General features: G+C 45.3%; 1 protein-coding gene across 2 annotated transcripts in view; it reads left to right on the top strand.

The window, feature by feature from the left end:
- Positions 1-220: 220 nt before the first annotated feature.
- The window catches only part of OSBP (oxysterol binding protein), a 30774-nt gene continuing 14929 nt past the window's right edge, over positions 221-16065 (top strand). Inside the window, exons 1-2 of one of the 2 annotated variants that reach the window (XM_061609707.1) lie at positions 221-703; positions 13131-13339. In XM_061609707.1, the coding sequence (XP_061465691.1) occupies positions 351-703; positions 13131-13339 (562 nt within the window). In that variant the 5' untranslated portion in view covers positions 221-350. Of the gene's footprint in view, positions 704-7338; positions 7426-13130; positions 13340-16065 lie in introns of those variants that run through there. The other variant, XM_061609708.1, reaches the window with a different exon arrangement.

Here is a 16065-nt window from a genome sequence, read left to right as displayed (position 1 = left end):
TCTTACTGGTTACTACCTGGAAAAGACAGCAGAAAAAACCAATAAGAGTGGCAATACAGAAAGCTATTAGTGTGCTAATAACGGCTTATAACCATCCAGTGTCCCGACAGGTCCCGCCCTTCTGAGGTTTTTTGGACCAGTAGCAGGAGCGGGGGCGGTGCCAAGCGGGACTCCAGCCCCTGGAGTGGGCGTCGCTGCTAATGGGGAGGGCTGGGTGACGGCGCTACGCGTATCGTTGTGAGGGGGGGAGGGGGAAGGAAAGAGGGAGGCGCTCAGCCTCCGGCGGTTCCTGGTGTCCCGTTGGCGGAGGCAGTTCGGGGCTCGCGAAGACGGCGGTGTTGCGCTGTGCGATGTCGGAGTTACGAGTGGCAGGACCCAGCCCAGCGACAATGCCTGGCGGAGCGGGCGGCCCCATAGTCTCCGGCCCAGGGGGGACCTGTGGGCCTGGCCCAGCGCCGCCGCTGCCTTCGCCTGGGCCCGGTGGTGGAACTGGCGGCGGCGGCGGAGGAACACTGGGCCCTGGGGGACCGGCCCCAGGGGGGGTGACAGGAGCTCCAGGGGGGAGCTCTGCTTCCGCTTCCGGGTCCACTAGCTCCACTTCCGGATCAGCCCGCGAGGGCTGGCTTTTCAAATGGACCAATTACATCAAAGGGTATCAGCGGCGCTGGTTCGTTCTGAGCAACGGGCTCCTAAGCTACTACAGGTGAGGCTACGCCCCTTATGGCTAGAGCGACCGGTCACGCCTCTTCCTTGCTCAACAACCCCGAGGGCTGCTCCAAAGCTCTGCGGCCCTCTTGCCCCTTGGCCTTTTTGTACTGGCTGACTATTCTGCCCTCTCCCTCTCCTCCCCCGCTCCAAGCCTGCGTGGTAGCCTCTGCTCTGCAGGGCTTGCACTTATGCTTGCCACGTGGCATGAGGTTGTCATGGCTTAGCCAGGTCTTGAGAAGCATCTGGGGCCTTCTACTCTTCTAGACCTTGAGCCTAGTCTTAGCTCTTTTGCTATTGCAAACCCCAACACACATTCCACCGAAAACTCCACATATGCAGCATGTATTATACTTTGACATGAAAGGATGTGGTGGAGGGGGAAGGCCCTTTGCCTTTGCCTTCACTTGCAGAACTCTCCCCAGCCAAACGTGACATTCTGTGGTTTTCTTCTTAACCTTATTCTAGTCATGACAAATGACAAATGCGTTCTGAGAGGTTGTCCTCTATATCCTTTACAACATCACATCTTTGCAATTGCCTATTGCACTCAGTGCCAGAAGCAACACATAGCTTCATCCTCTGTGATGTTGGTTGGGTTTTAGCTGTATTTGACACTTTTTAAAAAAAAAATGAAAAAATGGTAGGTCTGTTGGTGTGATATAGGTGGGGGTCACAAGCCAGTTGTGAATCCAGCTTTCTAAAAGATCTGTGTTTTAGATGTGGCAGAAATGCCAAAGGAAAATGTATGACAGGCAGTGTTAGCAGTGGGGCTAATAGTAACTAGGGGAAAAAAGTAGCTTTTCTGACATAAGTGCTAGGAAAGTTCCTTAATTAGGAGAGAGATTTTTTTCAGTAGGTTAGAAGCTGTATACAAGCCTGCATATCCTTGCCTTCTTAGGACTGAGTGAAATCCCTGTTCTGCTAGGAATCTCATAGTGGTTTTGAGCAAGTAACCAACTTTTGACATAATCTATTTCATTGTGAAGAAAAATAGGATATCACACATCAGGTTATCCTAACTCCATAGAGGAAGGCTGGGTTACAAATGTAACAAACCCAAAGTGATATTTTTTCCTTATGACAAAATACCACTTGCATTACTTTTTTAAAATTGTGAGTCCCCAACCCATCAGTGATTCAGCTTCTTCATCTTTTTGGCAAATACAGAAACAAATGCCTATAGTTACATATTGCCTGCCTGTTTGTCTATGTAATCCTTCGTATCTTTTCATGCTGTGTTGTCTCTCTGACCCACCCTTGTGATTTCACTTAATTTTTAGTTTATATCATTACAGAATAATCAAACCCCTGCAGTTATCACTTGTGTTCTTCCAAAATTTATGTGTATTCTTTTTCAGGCTGGCTATGTGTGTGTGCACGCAAGCATGTTTGTGTAAATTATGGAGTGTAACTGAAGCTTGAGCATCTTCTCTCTGCCTGGAGCCCCCTATTTAAAATTATGAATTAGAAGTATGCAATTGCACAAACTGATCTTAAAGGTAAAGCATAAACAGAAAAGTGCAGTCAAACAGTAACAAGGAGTCTTGTGGCACCTTAACAAACAACAGAGTTATTGTGAGATAAGTTTTTTATAAACCGGAGTCCAGTTTGTTAAATGCATCTGGGCTCTACTCCATGATAGCTTTGCTGTAATAAATCAGCCTTGTAAATAAGCCTACAAAAATTACTAGCGTGCAAAAAATATATACTAGCTTGCTAAAAGGCTAGAAGCTCCTCCTCCATGGCTGATGTGGAGAGGTAGGCTAGAAGCCTCTTAGCAGGCTAGCTTTTTAAAAAAATATGGCTTCTACTGATTCAGTTGGTGGAGGAGGGCTAGAAGCCCCTTCCTTCATGAAAATGCAGCAGGCTGATGGAGGAGGGTCTGTCCTTTCTCCACCAGTCTGTTCACTGACCTGCATGGAATTCCTTGTTGCATATTATTATTATTTGTTATTATTAATTCAATTTATTTCCTACCCTTTATCCTGAGATTCCAAGGTGGATTACAACAAATTAAAATATATTCTTAAAAATAATTTAAAAACAACTTACAAGCACAAAAATAGAGTGGGTCCTAAAAATATACACCTCAGGTGTCAAAGGCCAGGGTAAAGAGATGCGTCTTCAGCATTTGCCAAAAACTATAGTGAAGTTGCCACATACACCTCTGTGGGAAGGAGTTCCACAGCTTCGGGGCTGCCACAGAAAATGCCCTCTCCTGAGCCACACCCTTCCTGAGCTTCTGATGGTAGCAGAACTACCAATAGGGCTCCCTGTGCTGATCTTAAGACCTAAGAGGGTCTGTAAGGAAGGTGGCAGTCTTTCAGATATTTGGGGCCTGAGTCATTTAGGGCTTTGAACACTAACGTGAGCACATTAAATTAAGCCCAGAATTGAGCTGGCAACCAATGCAATTGTTTTAGCAGTAATATGAGATCTACATGAAATCCTAGCCAGTAATCTGGTTGCTGCATTTTGGACCAGTTGAAGTGGCTACCAGGCTACAACTTTGTTGTGTTTGTCGCAACAGCCTAAGATGGCTACTAGTTTGACAGCCAAAGAATTAAAATGTCACCTCCTTTTTCTCCAAGTGTTTTCAAGGAATATGTCTCTCCCAGGTTTTGGAGAATGTTTGCTTTTCACTGATAACTAGCTAAGAGCCTGTCTGTACAATAGGCTGTGTTTTCATTCTCCCATAAAATCATGTTCTCTGGCCTTTCAGTTGGTCTCATTCTCTTCTTCATCCTGTGTCCTGTCTCTTGCTTCCATTGGTTGATCTGCTCTGATGTCACAGTGGTGCTTTGCACACTGGTTTCTGGCTCCTCTGGCTGTCATCAGCTTATGTATTCTGATATATTTGTTGTTATATGCCTTCAAGTCGATTATGATTTATGGCGATGCTATGAATCTTTTTTAGATATATTCATAGGGTTTTCATGGTAAGAGGTATTCAGAGGTGGTTTTCCATTGCCTTCATCTAGGCAGCTAAGGAGCACCTGAGAGCCTTTATGTGGAAACCTGAAGCTCAGAGTAGCTTAAAAAAATGTGATATTCAACTATGTTATAGTTTGAGTAGACCCACTGAAAGATTTCAGTGGGATCCCCTCTAAGTATGACTAATGTTGGATATCACCAAATAGGATTTCTTGTCTTTTTTCTCTCTTTTAACATTTAATTTGTAGTGTTTCTCTTTTGTAACAACTTGGTTTAAAAGGAGATCTAAATTGAATACAAATAAACAAGTTAAAGTTTACTCATAATCTCTTAATCTTAATCATGACCATCTTTGGAGCACACTGAATTGAAGCTTACTTTTCAATGTGAGGTCCATGAGTAAAATATTCAACATCTGGGATCAAGCAGTACAAGTGATACAGTGCTATATAGTGTGGGCTTTTAGAATACACCCTCAAATATCCAGAACCCTTATTGGTGACATACTGTGTTATACCCTCATATTACATAAACCCCTGTGGCATGTTCATTTTTCACCTTTTAATATTTATGGCTCTACCAACAAAGCAGCATGGATTTTTTTTCCTGACTCCAGGAGAAGCAATGTTATGTCCAGTAAGTATCAGCCCTCGCTCCTTGAAAGTTCTGTTCATTTACAGCCCAAACCTATGCTTGTCTATTTGGAAGTAAATCTCATTTTATTTAGCGGCACCTGCTTTCAAATAAGTGTGCATAGGATTACATACTTAAAGCCCAATCCTATGAATGTCTTTTCAGAAGTAATTTCCATTGCATTTAATGGGATTTAATCCTAAGTAAGTCTGCATAGGGATTGCAGCCTTTAGTCTTGACGTAAATGATCTTGCTTGATAACTTTGCATGTGAACAGACAGCCAAGCTGAAATCTTTCTGTCTCTGAGTAGTTATATTTCTGAAGTGCAAAAGGCATGTGGGGTTGCATGGAAGGAGCAGGTTTGTGTCTTGGAGGTATTCCTGGATCCAACATTGTCATTTGAGGCCCAGAGGGCCTATTTCCAGCTACAGCTGGTTTGCCAGCTACACCCCCTTTTGGATAGAGATGACTTGCAATGGTACTCCATGCCCTGGTAGCTTCCAGATTGGATTCTTGCAATGCACTGTACGTGGGGCTGCCCTCAAAGATAATTCAGAAACTTCAAGTGGTCCAAAATGTAAGAGCCAGATTACTGGCTGGGGTTCACATTAGATCTCATATAGCCCCTATTTTAAAACAGCTGAATTGGTAGTCAGTTCATTTCTGGGCCTAAGTTAAGGTGCTCACGCCAGTGCTTACAGCCCTAAACAATTTAGCTCCCAGAAATCTGAGAGACTGCCTCCTTCCTTACAGACCCTCTTGCTTGTTAAGTTCAGCAGAGGGGGCTGTCTTGGTGATCCATCACCCTCAGAAGTTCATGAGGTAGTGGCCTGGGAGAGGGCATTCTCTGTGGCATCCTCTAAGTTGTGGAATTCCCTCCCCACAAATGTTCATCTGGCACCTTCACTGTATAGGTTTTGGCAAATGCTGAAGATTCACCTCTTTACTCACTTTTGACACTTGAGATGTGTGTTTTCAGGAGCCACCTTATTCCTGTGACTATAATTTGTTTTAACTGTTTTAAATATTGAATTTTAAATATTGAATTTTAAATATTAAAATTCCAGGTCATCCACCCTGGAACCTGGTGACAGGCAGGTAATAAATCTGATGATGATGATTATGATCATGTGGGCTTCAGGATCCAAGGTTTTGATTGATTCTAGGTTGTACAAAGGTTCTGTTTAGTTGCAAACCAATATATCAATCTGTTAGTACACATACTTGTTTGGAGAAATATATCAATTTAAAAATGAGAATCCTGAGTTAAATCAGTCTGGCCAAACAAGCTCTTATTCTTGTTCAGTTAAATAGCATCAGTTAAATTAAATTGGTTGCCATAGGCTTTGGAATGGTGTCCTATTAGTCCGAATCTATTGAGTGGTTTTGAAGCCAGACTTCAAGTGAAAAGGAGAAGAAAGTGTTTTTTTTACTTACATGCATGTGATGGTGTGACACTTTATTGGAGTGTCATATTTAATAACCTTTGGCTCTACCAGGTTTGGGTTGTCCTGTATTAATGGATCATATCCCATTGTCACTGCTATGTTTAAGGAGGATATTAGGATGATGCTTTGGGTTTCTAACTAATAGTAAACTACTCCTGTCTAATACATATGACCAGGTGTGTTGTCCTCTCTGTTCAGAATTGCAGACTTTTCAGAAATGTAGGAAAGATATTCTGTCACTTAGGGCATACACTGCAGTTAGAGATGAGAGTCTGGTTTAGCTATTGTGATTTCCTGCAAAGGATCTTGAACTGTAGTTTTATGAGGATGCTGAACACTGCTGTAAGTCCCAGGAAGGTTTGGTTAGGAATTGTGATAATTAAACCAATTAAAATTTGTAGTGTAGACATGTTCCTAGTCTTCTGGATTATTGCTATTCCTCCAGATCCTGGCCTATTTTAAATAACGTTTCTCTCTAATGTGCCTGGAGTTACAGATATATTCACAGGTTGGTTGGATGTATAGTGAGGTCAGTCATGCCCTGCTGTGTGAGGGGAGGAGAGTCACCTTTGTCTTTACTGTGTGAGTCTTGTCTCCCCTCTATGATAAGAATGAGATAATGAGACGCTAAGGCTCGCCTTGTGAGGTTTTTGTGAAGCACTTGTGAAATAGTGATGTTCACTTGGGACTTTTTCTTGTGCTCAACAACAAAGAGAAACTTGTGTGCTTTAGTGATCCTGTAGGAATGAATGCTTTGTATAAATATCAAATGAGGAGTAAAATAGCAAGTATTCCTGTAGCACTGGCTGCTCTCAGGGGAATCCTGTGGGAACCTCTGTGATGAGTCTGTGGCCCCCCTGCAGCCTCCAGAGAGACATGCTATGGACGTCTGTCTGCAGCCCCTTCTTATAACCAGTGTGTTGTGCTCATCGCAGTATCCCTTACTCTCCCTCTACATTATGCCTGCATCGTGCAGATTCCTCACACCGAATCTAGCTGATAGCTGTGCTCCACTTCAAGGCGTGTATCAGAAACACCTGCGCCATCTTTCAAGAATTGCCCTTGGGCGGGCATCCTGGCTTGCAGCGAGTGAATGTTTCATGTAAAGTTTCAGTGCAAAGGAATGTGTTCAGAGGAAACCATCCCTTAACCAGGTAGAAATGGCTGGCTTGTGAGCCACTTTCATGTAGCTTAGTCTGTATTATTCATAAAGTAACTAGAGTTGGGAGGATAAGAATAGCTGGCAGCCCAGGCTCATATTTCCCTGGTGGACTCAGCCTGCGGGAAGGAAGGAATGCTCAGTTACCCTCTGTCCAGGCTTCAAGGGGGAGCAGTAAACTAGTGGCCTCTGCAACGAAACATGCTGATAGTTTCTCTGTGCCCCAAGCAGGGGGTGTATGCATTGTTGCCTATGTGTTACTCAGCCTTGCAGTGGCAAGGAGGTGGCTCTGCCTTGTACCAGGTCAATACACAGGGAATGTTGTTCTTATCTTCAGCTGAGAACAGGGAGGGATTTGGCTAGCATTAAGGTAGGCTGTACTTAGTCATTGCTGCAAACCGGGGAGGCCAGCAAGCACAGCCTTGGACACAGGGAGTGCTGAGAGAGGTGGGGACTGAAATGAACAGTGACATGGCTGGCTGGAGGTCTTTCACATTCTGACTGCCTCATCAACACTGGACTCTTGTCAATGAGACTTCCTGGTGAGCTGTGGAATTCTGTGTGTGTGCAGAGATAAATTTAGAAATCTTGAGTACGTACGATACATGTATATACCAAAAATACACTCTATAATAGATACGTTACTGGTTGCCATTGTAGAGTCTTTCAAGTTCAGTAATAGTTATGCATGTTCCTAGTTTCGAATTTGGATTCCCTGGATGGTACTGCACATTCTGCCTCCCCTCTTCAACCTGCGATGGTATTTTCATTTCCTCTCCTCATTGCTTGGTGTTAAAACATCTGTTTTGAGGTAGAGGGTAAAAATGCCCCATTTCTGTACTTTTTAAGGGACCATGGACGATGTCTCTGTGTTGTGGAGTTACTCTTGCGCTTCCTTTATGATCCCCCCAATCAGTGAATAAAACCCAAGAATAAATATTTGTGTGTGTGTATTACATCATTGAGCCTGCAGACAAGAGTGTTGTAGGGACTGTGGAATACATACACCCCTGCCTTGTGAATGTATTCCTTGGAGATACAACACTTTCTCTGTGGGTGTTATGAGCATTACTCTGCGTCTGGTTCTGGCTTTAACACCCGCAGACACTTGCGAGGTGTACGTCCCAGTACTGAATGTAAAATCTCCTACCATCTGGCCTGTCCATTCTGCATGTGTGGCTGGGTCAGCCAGCTTGGTGAAATTATCAGGCAGCTCTGCAAAGTTCAAGAGGTAGCCCTATTAATAGAAATGCCTGCCAGTAATGATCACAGTAACAGAGAGGAGACTCTTCCTTTGCCCCTCCCCACCGCTGCCCCATTCAGGGGGCCATGCCAGCCTGGGAATACCTTCACACGCTTTGGGGGTTGAGGGAGGGAAAGCAACCTATATTTGTGCTTTCCAGTATTGCCAAGCATTTTAGAAAGTTTGTTGTAAATAACTTGCTGACTGACCTTCAGCCCTTCAGTTTAATTATTTGACAACATAAGGGACAGAGAGCCTACAACGCTGTGCAAAATGTAGGTATGATTGGCATACATAATGTATGACAAATTGGCATACATTAGATTGCATATATAGCTTTGGGGAGATGGGGCAGAACTTTGAAATTAGGGAATCCAGCTAATGTGGTCCAAAGCACAAGCAGGCTCTAGTCAAATAGCTCTCTGGGAAAACCATTCCTGGACTGCAGCACTTCAAACTGCAAGGGGGCATCACTTATTTATTTGTTTATTTATTTTATATCCCTCCCTTCCTCCCAGTAGGTGTTGATGGTGGCGGTTCTTGCGTGACACAGCATACGTTACTTTGGAGTTAAGTTGAGCAAGAAACTTCTCAGATACATTAGATCAGGTTAAGAGTCTTTATTACAAGACATTATGGCTTAAGGCTTTAAGATTACATGTAGAGTTTCTCCAGTCACCCCCCCCCCTTCTGGGAGTAAACACAGAAGACAACCTCTCAGTTCAGAGGCAATATACAGAAGACACAACTTACAGACTCTGTTAGAACTTTCCCAGTTGCTATCTCACGTTACCATGACAGCCACTGGCCTTGGATGTCTGCTCACTCTCAGGCCAGGAGATAACAGTTACTTCTCCAAACTTGCAGGCTTTATGGAAAACAACTAGAGACAGTAATGCCTATGGGTCACAGCCCAACAGTAGGAGCCCAGGGCGGCAAACAAACATACTAAAAACACTTTAAAACATCATGAAAACAGACTTTAGAATATATTAAAACAAAACATCTTTAAAAACATTTTTAAAGCTTTAAAAACATCTTTTTTTGATTAAAAAAAAGGTTTAAAAACATATTGCAAAGCAATTCCAACACAGATGCAGACTGGAATAAAGTCTCGACTTAAAAGGCTTGTTGAAAGAGGAAGGTCTTTAGTAGGTGCTGAAAAGATAAAAGAGATGGCTCCTGTCTAATATTTAAGGGGAGGGAATTCCAAAGGGTAGGTGCCGCAACACTGAAGATCTGTTTCCTATGTTGTGCAGAATGAACCTCCTGATATGATGATGTCTGCAGAAAGCCCTCACCTGCAGAGCATAGTGATCGACTGGGTACATAAGGGATAAGATGGTCTTTCAGGTATCCTGGTCCCAAGCTGTATAGGTCTTTGTACACCAAAACTAGAGCCTTGAACTTGGCCTAGTAGCCAGTGCAATTCTTTCAGCAGTGGGGTGACATGTTGGCGATACCCTGCCCCAGTGAGCAGTTTCGCCACCGCATTTTGCACCAGCTGCAACTTCCGAACCAACATCAAGGGCAGCCCCACTTAGAGTGCATTATAGTAATCCAGCCTGGAGGTTATCAGTGAATGGACAACAGTGGTCAAGCTATCCCAGTCCAGAAATGGCCACAGCTGTCTTACCAGCCAAAGATGGTAAAAGGCACTCCTAGCCACTGAGGTCACCTGGGCCTCTAGTGACAAAGATGGATCCAGGAGCACCTCCAGACTATGGACCTGCTCTTTCAGAGGGAGTATGACCCCATCCAAAGCAGGCAACTTGACCAATTATCTGAACTCGGGAACCACCACCCACATTGTTTCTGGCTTGCTAGGATTCAGAGTCAGTTTATTGGCCCTCATCCATTCCACCACCGAGTGCAGGCAGCAGTCCAGGGCTTGCACGGCCTCTCCTGTTCAGGTGTGACAGAGAAACAGAGCTGGGTATCGTCAGCATACTGCTGACACTTTGCCCCAAATCTCCTGATGATCACTCTCAAGGACTTCATATAGATGTTAAACAGCATGGGGGACAAGATGGGGTACCCTGTGGCACCCCACAGGACAACTGCCAGGGGGCCGAAAGACAATCGCCCAATCCTTTTCTCTGAAAATGACCCTGGAGTTAAGATTGAAACCACTGTAAAACAGTGCCTCCAATACCCATCTCACCAAGTTGGTCCAGAAGGATACCATGGTCAATGGTATCAAAAGCCGCAGAGAGATCAAGTAAGAATAACAGTATTCCCCCTGTCCTTCTCCCAATAAAGGTCATCCATTAGGGTGACCAAGGCCGATTCATTCCCATAACCAGGCCTGAACTGAGACTGGAATGGGTCAAGATAATCTGTTTCATCCAAGAGTACTTGCAATTGCTGCACCACAACCCTCTCAATCACCTTCCCGAAGAAAGGGGTATTTGCAACTGGGAGGTAATTGTTGCAAACCAATAGGTCCAGGGTGGGCTTTTTCATGAGCAATTAGATCACCACCTCTTTCAGGGTGGCTGGAACCACTCCCTCCCGCAACGATGTGTTGACCACACCTTGGATCCACTCGGTCAAACCCCCTCAACAAGCTTTAATAAGCCAAGAAGGGCAAGGGTTGAGGTCACGTTGCTGGCCGCATCGTCACAAATACCTTGTCCATGTCATCAGGTCACATCAGCTGAAACCGTTCCCAAGAGGTTGCAGCAGACGTTGCACTGGACACCTCATTGGGGACTGCAGAAGATGTGGATGGGGCATCAAGACTGCTACGGAGGCGAGCAACTTTACCCTCAAAGTGCCTTGCAAACAATTCACAGTGGGCCTCTGAAGGGTCTAAAACTCCATTTCCTGGAGCTGATGTCAACAGACCCCTGACAATACAGAAAAGCTCCGCTGGATGGCTACTTGAGGATGCGATGGTGGCAGAGAAGTGGGCCTTCTTTGCCGCCCTCATCGCCGCACAGTAGGCACTGCTATGATGTTTTACTCATACCCAATTAGCCTCACAGCACATCTTTTGCCATTTGCGCTCTAGCCGTTGTCCAACCTGTTTCATTGTCCTTAGCTCACTGGTGTACCAAGGTGCAAACCGGGCTCCACAATACATAGATAGCCTTGCCCTTGTCTTCTATGGTAGTACACCATCTCCTCATGGCTATACCTCCCTCTACCCATGATCACTGAAATTAAGGTGGCATCACCCATGTTCCTTCTTACTAAGACTCCTCCTAAACACCTGATATGGATCCAGCAAGAGCCCACCAACAAAACCTACCTGAACCAGTTATCCCAGTAGGCCTCTGAGAGAATTGGGAACAGTCAGACCCACTCCATATCTTCCACACAGGACACATCTACTCCCCCACATCTCACACCCAGGGAGGGCCAGCCTTCTGCCAGTTACAGACTCTCACTCTGAGGGCATCTGGCAACTTTCTCCTGTTGTTCAGTTCACTGCACAGGCTCTCACCCTGTGCAGGAACTACACATGCCCCATACACCCTCCCCACTACCAGTCTCCTCTAGGTTGGTTTTAAAAAAATAGAAGGGGATAGCACCCTCGCCCTCAGGACTCCCCAAGGGGCAATCCCCTTTGGTATTGCCCCTTTGATGGCAACCCTGCCAGCGACAGACCCGTCACCCAAGGGCAGCTGGGCTTTTATGCCCCCTGACCCAGCCAGGAGCTGATGCAAGAGGCTGCAATATTGACTGAAGCCTCTCTTTACAGGGTCAGACAGGGAGTCCTAGTCCTTGCAGCACTTACCAGGGACTTCAGCTGTCTCAGGAGACAGCAACCCAGAGGAGCAAGCAAGCAAGCACCCACATGCTCAGGTACTCACTCCAGGGCAGGTCTTCTCCAGTCCTTCAGTGCTGCAGCTGTTCACTTGATTTGAGAGTTCCTCCATGGGCAATGGGGAAGTCCTTCACAAAGAAAACCAATGTGTCAGCAGGGAGGCCAGACATCTAATTTCTGTGTTCAGGGATACATGGGGAAAATTCACTCGTATGATTGATCACCTGTAGTGGTACAACCCAACAGCGTTACCATGCATTTTGTTTGTTTTGCTAGTGAGCCTCTAATGCAGCGTTTCCCAACCAGTGTGCCTCCAGATGTTGTTGGACCACAACTCCCATCTTTCCTGACCATTGGCAATGCTGGCTGAGGCTGATGGGAGTTGTGGTCCAACAACATCTGGAGGCACACTGGTTGGGAAAGGCTGCTCTAATGCCTATACTATTTAAACAAGGTCTCCATAATCCATTTCTGCCATGGACTCATTGTGTGGCCTTGATCAAGTTACTAGTTCTCAGTCTCAATTTTTCATGCCTAAAGTGTGAATAATAGTGACCAACCTTGCAAAAAAGAGCCTTTGTTTTTGCTGCCCTGGAAATTGCTTCCTCACAAGGTTGTTGAGAGGGCTAAAGCGCACATGCAAAAAGTTTGCAAACCAAAACAGTGCTGTACAAAGGATGACTAGTGGTAGTATGAAGTTTAGGGGATGCTCAAAACACAGAGGTAATGTGGAAAGGATCAGGTAACGGAGGTGATAAAGCTTTTACTGGTAGTTGCATTGGATTGAAAAAGTACTGCTACTATCGCAATCCACACAGGTTTTCCAGCCAATCCCCTTCTAGTTCTGAAACATTTAATTTTTGTTAAAAAAAATCTTGCCTCCGTATTTCTTCCCCCTTTCCTCTAGCTGTCTTCCATTGTTCCAAAAACTAGACTCCTGCCTTTTTTGATTGACAGCTCATGCTTTCAATTACTTGAATGTCACAGCATCAGGATGGCTCCCTTTTTGCCATTGCAGCTATGAACATTTTCAGGCCGCTTTCTTCATGTGCACATAGTAGGAGATTGTTGACCTATCTTCCCAGGAGAGGGGAGACAGCAAGTGAGGGTACTAGCTATCCCAGATATGGTGCCGTTGTCTCCTTTTTTCTGTGTCTGAGATTAGACCTCGTGATACCCTTCTTTGTTCATTCCCTGGTGACCGCCTTTCCAATTTGTCCTGCCTGCAGATCAAAGGCAGAGATGCGACACACATGCCGTGGAACCATCAACCTGGCCACGGCTAACATCACTGTGGAGGACTCCTGCAACTTCATCATTTCCAATGGAGGGGCACAGACTTACCATTTGAAGGCCAACTCAGAAGTTGAGAGGCAGCGCTGGGTCACAGCCCTGGAATTGGCCAAGGCCAAAGCTGTCAAGATGCTGGCAGAATCAGGTAAAGGGTATATTCAGGGTAGCACAAATGAAGCAAGATAGGGGAGTCGGGGCTCAGAAATGGAGAGAGCTTCTTGTGGGAGGGCATCCAAGAGAATTAACACAAGTGGAGGAATGGGCTCCTTGGAGCAGATTTGGTGTTGACCAATGGCACTGGGGCAAACAGGAAGCAGCTGAATTCTCACCAGGCCAGTGTGATTCTCTTTTCCCCATCCCACTCTACTCGTCTATTTCTGATATTAGGCTACCCTTGGTAGGTGGCCTCACTCCTGAAATGCATATGGGCTGTATAACTTGTGGACAACAATTCCCAATCTCTTCTAAGCTATGGAGTTAATATGAGGGAACATCTCTTCCAGTTTGTCCTGTGCCATCCTATTTACAGTTCCAACTCCCTAGGGCAAGGTTTTCTGCTAAACACCAAATGTTTGTTACTCCTACAAATTGCTTTGTGTTCTTTGAACGGTGCGTGTGACATACCAAGGCAACAGGCCACCTGGGGCTGTTGTGGTTTAGCATGAGGCCTCTGGAAACTGTGGTTCTATTTTTAAGCACCACATTTTTCAGAATGGTTAGCATTCCTGTTTCCCCAGCCAAAAGCACGCTTTAATAGTCACTACCAAATATGTTCTGTGTACTACCTAGTCAGCTGAGCTGCACATTGTAACCTTCAGCTCCTGAGCGGAAGTGTTTGTCAGCAGCTGGTGTATCTGATTACGTAAAATAAGCACCAAAGGACAGTGCCAAATGACATTTTTGTATTTAATAAATCCATGCATTGAAGAGGTTGTAGGCCCTCGACTCTTGGGCTTCCAGTCTCCTTAGGCAATAGTGCTAGGGTGGTATCTTGAATGTGGTTTTTGATCCTTGTATAGAATGCTCTTGGCACATCCCTCCCTGAATTGCCTGTTCTCCATAGTAATTTTTTGCCTTTTGTAGAAGGGAAAAGAAGTGAAAAATGTGCCACCAGTAACTGTTGGATGGTTTGTTACATTTTCATGGAATTCTAAAGATTAGGAATCTGAAAAAGATGAGGTATTTGGCAGCTTTACCTGGAAGAACTTCTTCAGTGTTTTCAAAACAAATGTGCTCTGCCCAATAATGTTGTGTTGTGTGAGGGCTCTAAGCTTTGGGCTTTAAAGTTGCAAATATGAGCCCTTCCCTCCCCCTTCCTTCACCCCTCCTGCCCCTCCCCTTCCAATCCATTCCCCCTCTCTTCCTCCTTTCTTCTCTTCTCCCTTCCCCTCCTCCCCATGGTCAGTTTTAGCTATCCTAAGCACGATTGCGTGGGAGTAAATCCCACTGAACTCAATAAGCATGCAAATGATAAAACCTTCCCTTCCCTCCTCCTCCCTCCTGTCCCCTCACTCCTGCCTCTCACCCTCTCCCAATCTCCTTCCCTCTTCCTCTTTCCCCTCCCCCCTTCTCCTTCTTCTCCGTGGTCAGTTTTACCTATCCTAAGCATGATTGCAAGAGCCAGTGTGGCTTTATGGTTAGAGTGTTGGACTACAACCTGGGAGACCAGGGTTCGAATCCCCACACAGCCATGAAGCTCACCTTGGGCCAGTCACTGCCTCTCAGCCTCAGAGAAAGGCAATGGTAAACCATGTCTGAATACTGTTTACCATGAAAACCCTATTCATAGGGTCGCCACAAGTCGGAATCGACTTGAAGGCAGTCCATTTTTCAAGCATGATTGCACGGGAGTAAATCCCATTGAACTCAATAAGCATGCATATGATCAGAGATTACTTTTCCTTCCCCTTCTGCCCTCCCCATCCTCCTTCCCCTCTCCTCTCCCCTCCTCCTCCCTTCTTTCTCCCCTCCCCTCTTCCTTCTTCCTCCTCCCCTGCCCACTCCATCCCTTCATCCCTCCATCTCCCCTCCCCCTCCTCTCCTTCCTCTCTCCCCTCCTCTCCTCCCCTCCCTTCTTCCTCCTTCCTCCACCCCTGCCCACTCCAGTCCTCCTTCCCTTCCCCTTCTCCTCCTCTCCCATGTTCAGTTTCACCAATGCTAAGCATGATTCCAGAGGAGTAAATCACATTGAACTCAGTAAGCATGCAAATGATCAATCCATTTTCAGCAAACTTGCACAGGATTCCATATCTTACTTCCTGGATTTAAAAGCAGAGAAATTCACTAATAGGGAAAAAAACCCTTGCAGTTTAATAACATACCGCCACTCACCATATGCTCAGGGGCACATATTACCAAATTCTTCCAAGCTACACAGGAAGTGGATTGGACTGTGAAAGACCAACCAAATTGTGTTTGCATTTTTACAAATTTGTAGGGCAGTACAATATCTCAAAGAGGTCAGGTGTTGTGCTCCCCTGGTGCATTCACTATAGCTGCCCAATTCCCCTGCTTTTTAAAGTTTGATAGAAATATCTGTTGGCTATAGGTATGTTCTTAAATGGCAAGGTTTTTTTTCCTGTTAGTCAATTTATTTGCATGCATCATTGTCTTTATATAATAAAAATGTGAGATCTCAAGCTCTTATCCTGAAACTCCCTCAACTTCCAGTACTTTCCGGCTGGCTGGCTGGGTGTTGGTCTGCTTAATTTATCTGCTGTGTTGAGACTCAGAATGTTGCAGGGTAGAGACTGTGCTCTTCTGTAGTCTTTCCCTCAGTGATTTCATGCTTCATTATTGAATAGTATTTATCTTGATTGCTTGCAGCAGACATTTCCCCCACAGTCAGATAGTTCTCTGTAAGCAAGTCTC

The sequence above is a fragment of the Rhineura floridana genome, chromosome 2 (genome assembly GCF_030035675.1).
Source record: "Rhineura floridana isolate rRhiFlo1 chromosome 2, rRhiFlo1.hap2, whole genome shotgun sequence".
In the NCBI taxonomy this organism is placed as follows: domain Eukaryota; kingdom Metazoa; phylum Chordata; class Lepidosauria; order Squamata; family Rhineuridae; genus Rhineura; species Rhineura floridana.
This window is presented reverse-complemented; position numbering and strand designations above follow the sequence as displayed.